The 7,474-nt window shown below is 39.5% G+C and overlaps 2 protein-coding genes and 1 long non-coding RNA gene across 4 annotated transcripts; all 3 read left to right on the top strand.

The window, feature by feature from the left end:
* The first annotated feature begins 375 nt into the window (after positions 1-375).
* LOC106336542 (double-stranded RNA-binding protein 2) lies at positions 376-2,285 on the top strand. The gene is made up of 3 exons (XM_013775389.1): positions 376-866; positions 987-1,206; positions 1,290-2,285. The coding sequence occupies exons 1-3, from the start codon at positions 621-623 to the stop codon at positions 2,123-2,125; spliced, it is 1,302 nt and encodes a 433-aa protein (XP_013630843.1). The 5' UTR covers positions 376-620; the 3' UTR covers positions 2,126-2,285.
* Positions 2,286-3,582: 1,297 nt separating this feature from the next.
* On the top strand, positions 3,583-4,439 carry LOC106341636. The gene is made up of 3 exons (XR_001269706.1): positions 3,583-3,667; positions 4,242-4,308; positions 4,388-4,439. It is a non-coding gene; the product is annotated as an uncharacterized LOC106341636 (long non-coding RNA).
* Positions 4,440-4,512: 73 nt separating this feature from the next.
* LOC106340998 lies at positions 4,513-5,533 on the top strand. 2 transcript variants are annotated; one of them, XM_013779817.1, is made up of 3 exons: positions 4,513-4,675; positions 4,778-4,919; positions 4,992-5,533. In XM_013779817.1, exons 2-3 carry the CDS (start codon positions 4,828-4,830, stop codon positions 5,419-5,421), a joined length of 522 nt encoding a protein of 173 aa, XP_013635271.1. In that variant the 5' UTR covers positions 4,513-4,675; positions 4,778-4,827; the 3' UTR covers positions 5,422-5,533. The 2 variants fall into 2 exon arrangements, with proteins under 2 accessions (XP_013635271.1, XP_013635270.1); XM_013779816.1 differs by having other exon boundaries at positions 4,513-4,919.
* The last annotated feature ends 1,941 nt before the right edge of the window (positions 5,534-7,474 follow it).

Raw genomic sequence — 7,474 nt, forward strand, 5'->3', positions numbered from 1 at the left:
TTATTCTTGTATGTGGGGCTTGTAATATAAGAAGAGAGGATCATGTATAGTAACATGAAGATAACGTACCGGTTATTATAATAGTAGACAACGTGCCGGTTTAGGTAGTTTAATGAACCAAAGATGATCGATGATAATATTATTTCTATGTTGGTTTAAATTAAGTTGTAAGTAACCGATTGATCAAAAAATAATAATAATAATAATAATAATAATTAAGTTGTAAGTTAAATTGATATATCCAAGGAACCAAACACATTTACATGTCCAAACACGTGCTATTCTAATGGAAGTCCAAAAATAAATGAGAACTTGTAAATGGTAGATTTTTTTTAGGACTCTAAATTAATAGAGTAGATTCATTTAAAACAAAAAACCCCACTCACACCTCTCTCTCTCTCTCTCTCTCTCTCTCTTCTTCCCTCTGCAAAAACCCTAACTTTTCCTCCGATTTCGCCCTCTTCAATCTCCATCCCAGCCATTTCGCTTACCCAGTTTGGGATTTTCAACGATTGGAAGAGGACGAAGCCGAATCATGGAAACGAAACCTTAAAAATCGAAGCTTTAATTGATCTATAGTAGTTTCCAAATTTGGAGGCAGCTGATAAGTAACAAAAAAAATGTACAAGAATCAGCTGCAAGAGCTCGCGCAGAGGAGCTGCTTCAATCTCCCTTCGTACACTTGCATAAGAGAAGGTCCAGACCACGCGCCGCGGTTCAAGGCCACCGTTAACTTCAACGGCGAGATCTTCGAGAGTCCTCAGTACTGTTCCACTCTCCGTCAGGCTGAGCACTCCGCTGCTGAAGTTGCTCTCGGTGCCCTCTCTAATCGCGGCCCTTCTCACTCTCTCGCCGCCAGGATCTTGGTTTGTTCCCTGCCCCTGGTTTTGGGGTTTTGTGTCGAATTTGCATGTGATTGGGTTTGGTTAGGTTATTAGGGATCCAAAGTTTGAATCTTGTTCTTGTATGGGTGATCATGCTTGTAGGATGAGACGGGTGTGTACAAGAATCTGTTGCAAGAAATAGCTCAAAGAGTGGGAGCTCCTCTGCCGCGTTACACAACCTTCAGGTCTGGTCTCGGCCACCAGCCTGTGTTTACTGGTACTGTGGAGTTAGCTGGTATCACATTCACAGGAGATCAGGCTAAGAACAAGAAGCAAGCAGAGAAGAATGCTGCTATGGCTGCTTGGTCTTCCCTTAAACTATGTGAGTCTCCTTCTTCTTCCTCCTCACCTGATTTCTATTTGGTTTTTTTACTTAACGAGACTCTGTTCTTGTTTGGTTAAAAGTGGCGAAAGAAACTTCAAGCACAATGCCTGAGAGTGAGAACATTGACGAGCTAGAGCAGGTGATTATAGCAAGAGCCTTGATAAACTATCGTATTAAGGAAAATATTGGCAGTGGAAGCTCCTCGAGTGCCCCGGTTCCATTTGCAAAGAGATTCTTCATGCAGAGCCCTAGACCAACGAGTCCACAGCCTGGTCGTGCAGCCACATCGAGAATCTTGCCGTTTATTTGCCCGCAGCCTTCTTCTAGAAGCAGATCTGTTGAAAGAGCCATAGCGTCAGCTTTGGAAAACCGTCACTACCGACCTCAGCAGAGATTTGCAACTCCAGGAACAGCACCCCCTTATGTTTCTGTGAGGCATTTAGGATCGCCTTGCCACCGTGGTATGGCTCCACCGGTCACTATCAGAACCTCTGTACCGGTCTTCTCTGCACCACCTCCAAGGCTTCCTCCACCTTCTGCAAACACTCAGCAGCAGCAGCAGCAGCTTCCTTCTGTGTATGTCCCATCCATAATGCGTGCTGCACCGGTGAGAATCGCGCCACCTGTCACAATCAGAACGGCAGCGCCTGTGTTTGCTTCGGTTAGAAAGGAGGAAGGGCCTTTGCCTGTTAGAAAAGTGAATATCCAAAACCCTCCCAAGTCCATGACTAAAGTAGAGGAAACGAAGGTTCAAGAAAAAGAGGAAAGAACAACTCTTGTCTTGCCTGACAGTCTTGAAATTGAAGAAGAAGGAAGTGCTAAACCAGTTTCAAAGAGTGCAAAGGAAACTGAGAGAGCAGAAGTGAAAGGAGAAGAGGAAACAGCGAGAGAGCGACTGGAGAATCTCAAGATCTGATAGTGTATCTGCAAGATTGTAACTTTAGTAATGGCAAGGATTTGTATTATATATTGTTGGGAGTTTTGTGGCTTGTCGATCTCTGGATTCTAGATTTGTAATCTGTTCACTTCCTTATTAAGTCTGTTTGTGTCCCTTCGTTTTATTTTGTTGTTTTTTTCACTTTTCTGATAAATCATCTTACAGATGCATCAAGTTCACAACTATGACCACAGGTAGTTCAAGACTGCAACCATTTTGCATAGTAAGTTTCTTGGTCAGTGTTACGACAACAAAACGAACAATGGTTTCCAAGTACTGGGTTTTTGAAGAAAGTTAAATACAAACTCCAAATAAGAAGGAAGAAAAAACCAGTCACTATATGTACACGGGTGGGAACAGATCTCGTGTTCAGTCTAGCAAACCAGCTAATGAAGGCTAATGCAGTTGATGTTTCAAACTGAACACAGTGGTTTGCCGAGCAGCTATTCAGATCGTTGTCTATCAGAACCGTTATCCCTGCCGATGCACAAGCCGCTGCAAAAGTCATCGTCGATGTCACCTGCCAAAAAAAAGAAATGGCATTGTTCATCCATCTTTTCTTTTAATAAAGGGTTTTTTTTTAAAATAAAATTGAGAGGCTGAATGAGTAGAGGAATCTCTCACCCCATCACCAACAGCAAACAGGCTAACGAGTCGACGGTTTTGTAGGGAACGCTTGACCATAATGGCATAGACATCAACTGTGGCTAGTGCAAGACTCGACAAGCTCTGCAGGCCAGTGGCTGCAACTAGATGGCTGATTTGCTTTAGTCATCATATGAACCATACAAATATAAACTACAGCAACTCAATTTGGGAACCTATGATTTTATGTATGTTATATGTGGTAAAATTGAATGAAGTACCAGAAGGCGGAAACGGAAGGGAAATCGTTGGTAGAGGCCATGACGGAGAGAGAAACAGCTGCGAAGAAGAACTGGAAGAAACGAAGTGCGAGTCCGAGTAACGTTGCAGGCATCCCTTGTATATCTTCCATCCTCACACGTGGCGCTTGTGTACCTGCTCCTGCTGGAGCTGCTGCTGGAGGAGGAGCTTCCACCGGGTGGACTGATGCATTGCTCACACTCATTTGCATCCTCAAAATCTAATTTCCAACTTTACTTGTGTGGATTGATTGAGAGATTTATGTGATACCTGAGAGAGAGAGAGAGAGCGCGGGACTCGAATCAAGCAGGGCACGACGAAATCCATGGAGGTTGCAAACCCACAACACGTTGGATGGATTGGTATACTGGTGGAAAAGTAAAGGTTTATGCCTTAGTGAGTTGTTGACTTATTTCTTTTCCTGCTGTTTTGAACCCGAACCAGACTTGACCAAACTTTAATATTAAATTAAACCAACTTCTACTAATTAACTGAAATTATCCGAATTTGATCAAAAAAAATCTATAACTTCTTTTAAGTTCGATAACAAGTTTAATTCTTCTTCTTCTCTTTGGTTTCCGTCCATCTCTTGCGAGATGTTCACTTGTGAAATTGAAGTTATTAGAGGACGAGGAGGTATGTTTTTCCTTTTATTTGCGATTTGCTATTCTCCTTTTTGGAACCGAATCGTCCTCATCATAGTGCGTTGCTGGCTGGCTATTTCGGTTGCTTACTTTACTATTTAAGAAGTATGTGTAAAGACCAACTGCTTTTAAGGTCTGCCATTACGTTGTCTTTGTTTGATTTAGGTTGTCATATGTCTTATGATCAGAAAGACTGCACCACTTATGAACTATATATAAAATTAAGTAATGCCGCTTTACCTTAGGAATGCCTGATAGTTTTTTATCTTCTCTTTTCTTGCATCAATGTTTTGGTTCTCTTATTGCATTCTTGTACATATCTTATTATGGAATTTCTCTGAAACTATATCTGGCTTCTCAGTACATTTTCAGTATATAATATCTTATTGTCATCGTGAAATGATGGCTGTTTCTGTTGTAAGTACTTAGTGATGAGATCAGATTGGTGTGACCAAATTGGTTCAGATAACTTATCACAATATTTCATTTGATGCACCTACCAATTCCGGTTACATTGAGATATTTGCACCGGCTATGTTTCTAAATATAGTTTTTGATGGTTTCAGGGTCATCGAAATGTTTCTAGCCAATGTGGTTGATTTGATTTTGATTGGAATAACATCCATTATGGAGGTAAATATGATTGTCTGTGAGACCCTGTGCAACTTGGTGTGACTTCATCGTTTCATCACATCTTGTGACGGTTGTCTAGGTTTTGGTTCGCTTGGTTGGGGCTGAAAGATCATGTCTATCCCAAATTTCTGCAAGTAGGTTGTTATCACTGATATCAGTGATCCCATTCTCTCACAACCTTGTGTAACTTGAATCAGAGTCCTCCTGAGGTTCAGGCAAATGCAGCAGAAACATTATGTGCAATTACAAAACATCACGTACGGGGTGGAATCCACCCGGTGGATATGTTGGACATATTACAAGACTATGTAATAAACTTGTCCAGCTGAGTGATAGCAGTGCCCTGTTGATTAAGGCATCTCTTCAGGTTAGTATTACAATCTTCTGTAGAGTACAAATTAGATCCATCAACTGCAGGCATAGAGGCTTGTTGCTCTGACGAGACTTTACCCTCTCTTACAATCATTAGGAAAACAGTGAATAGAAAGAGTGTTCTGCAGGAGCGCAACACTGTTGAGAATGTGTACAGATGGGCTTTTGTCATATTTTTATTTTGTCATCATACTATATACAGGATGCTTACTCTTGACGATGAATCTGCTGAAAGGAAGGTGCGTTTTTGAATGTTTCTTTGTTCTCATATCGGTTCTTTGACTGAAACTAATTTTAACTATTTGATGCAGCTTGCTCACAAATTCAGACTGGTTCACATTCCAAGACGACAGATTCAACAACACAACGATCAAAGACATGAACATGAACGGAAACTCAAATGCCAACAATAGCAGCAGCGACGATGAAGTAATGGTTGGAGAAGAAGACAATAATGATCTAACCGAGAAACCAAAGAACATCAATTTATCAACAAGCATCAGCACTTCGGAGAACAACAACGTACCATCTGAACCCATCCATCGATGTATGAAATCACCTCCTGCTTCTGCTGGGGTACGAGCATTGTTTGAAGAGGATGTGGAGTTTGTGGGAGTGGAAGCACAAGGGACAGAGAAATCAATGGAGCAAGCTTTGAAAGAAGGTATAGTCGGTGAAGCGGAACATTGTTCAGGAAAACTTAAACCAGGCAGAGACTTCGGGAGTAACAGAGTTCAGTGATACAAATTTTTGGAGGGTTGATCAACAAGTTACAGTTTTGGAGTAAAATATACGAAATTGTAATAAATAACTACAGAAGCCTGAATAAAGTCTGCATTTTTTCTAATAGTTTTTTTTTGTTTCGTAATTTATCATGCTGTCTTTTTTTTTGTTTATATAACTGTTATCATTATAATATATTTTCAATCAAACTCGTTTTTAAATATGTTGGAGAAATTGGAGTGATATTTATTTTAACAAGGTCCTTATTCAACTTTATAATATGAAGATTCCCACTAAAAGCGACACGCTAACAAATTCAAGCCGAATCGTCATTTGGTCGGTAGAAAAAATGACATCCCAATTTGGTCCTTTTTGTTTTTTTTTTCTATTAATTTGAAATATTATTAAACTTATACACTTTTTTAGTGACATTATAGTTGTTGTTTCACATCATCAATTTACATTCCTTTTATACCCACTCAAACTAAGTCCACTTAACTCAGCAATTTTCTCAATTTTGATTGGAATTTGTCGTCATAAAATACTGTCCGTTGACATCTTTTTGTTTCCGACAAAACTTTTTTGCAGTTTTTGTTCACTAATACCATATAATGCAGGTTTAAAAAACATTCGTCACGATTCGTGATTTGCTCAGTAGAAAACATCCCACTATGGTCCAGTTATCTCTATAAAAGATAATAATGATTCATAGTATTAGTCATTGACAGTTGATGCACTCGTCTAGTGACTTTGTAGTTGTAGTTTCACATCATTTTGCATGCCATCTATCCTTTACTTCCCACTCAGAACAGCAATTCCTCGAGAAAGGTATGGTAGCTGGTTAATGCAAAGAACTAGTTATGTTGTGTTGTTATAGGTTCAACCTCTTAATTTTGTCGATTTACATTATGTCGTGGACTCGTGGTAATAATAACAGTTTATGTATAAAAAGGTTTTTCTATTATGGGAAATGGATTGGCGCAATCCGTATAAATTTTTTAAAACCGTAAATTTTGATACCAAGACTAAAACATACTTATTGGTTATAACGGGTTAAGGTTATAACCCACATGACCAATCTTATACCACCGAGTAGAACTCAAATGGTGGATAGAGATGGAAGTCACTTCGAAAAGAATAGAAAATATACAGTCAAATCAGGATACCAAGTAGAACGAGTTTACCCAAAAAAAAAAAAAACACCAATAATGTTTAGACCCACAGTTGATATATTGAAAGCGTTCTGCTGGAAAGTATGGTGCCCACCGAAGATAAATGATTTCTTTTGGCAATTGGTGTCATGCATGGTGTATAGCACTTAAGAAAAATCTGCGAGCGAAAGGGATACAAGAAGACATAGTTTGTGCCAGATGCGGAGCTTCATACGAATCGATAAACCATGTGTTTTTTGAATGCCCTCCAGCACTTCAGGTTTGGGCGCTCTTAAAGATACCATCAAATCCATCTATTTTTCCAACTAGTTCTCTCTTCACAAATATGGATCATCTCTTTTGGAGAGTTCTTCCGCAAATGGATGATCATCAGTTTGCTTGGATACTATGGTACATCTAGAAAGAAAGGAATAATAAAGTTTTCAGTAATTTGGACATTGATCCTAGGACACGCTTAAATTAGCGGAAACATAATCAATACTTTGGACCGAGGCACATGAGTTGAACATACAAAGGGCAGCACACCATGTAGAGGTAACGAATCTACCCTTGGAAAGAGAACGATTTTTTTTTCAGAACAAATTTGGTATAGTACTTTAGAAAATTTTGATGGTTTGATGGGAGCAAAAAATGTCAGAGCTAGTTTTTCCCCTCTTCATACGGAGGTGGAAGCGCTACTTTGGGCAATGGAGTATATGAGGAATTTGCGACAGTTTCAGATTACGTTTGCAACAAATTGTTCTCAATTGGTGAAGATGGTTTTAGAACCAGAAGAATGGCCAGCTTTTGCGAGTTATCTGGAAGATATCAAGACTTTGAAAGAAAGCTTCATCAGCTTAGATATCATTCATGTACCACGAACGCAAAATTCAAAGGCGGATAATCTAGCATGCAATGTC

The sequence above is a fragment of the Brassica oleracea genome, chromosome C4 (assembly GCF_000695525.1).
Source record: "Brassica oleracea var. oleracea cultivar TO1000 chromosome C4, BOL, whole genome shotgun sequence".
Classification (NCBI taxonomy): domain Eukaryota; kingdom Viridiplantae; phylum Streptophyta; class Magnoliopsida; order Brassicales; family Brassicaceae; genus Brassica; species Brassica oleracea.

Bases quoted from the DNA above. Each gene is read 5' to 3' on its own strand.
- LOC106336542 (XM_013775389.1), top strand. From the start codon at position 621: ATGTACAAGAATCAGCTGCAAGAGCTCGCGCAGAGGAGCTGCTTCAAT. The intron at 867-986 runs GTTTGTTCCCTG...TCATGCTTGTAG, and splicing joins CTCTCGCCGCCAGGATCTTG to GATGAGACGGGTGTGTACAA. The intron at 1,207-1,289 runs GTGAGTCTCCTT...TTTGGTTAAAAG, and splicing joins TTGGTCTTCCCTTAAACTAT to TGGCGAAAGAAACTTCAAGC.
- LOC106340998 (XM_013779816.1), top strand. From the start codon at position 4,828: ATGTGTACAGATGGGCTTTTGTCATATTTTTATTTTGTCATCATACTA. The intron at 4,920-4,991 runs GTGCGTTTTTGA...TATTTGATGCAG, and splicing joins ATGAATCTGCTGAAAGGAAG to CTTGCTCACAAATTCAGACT.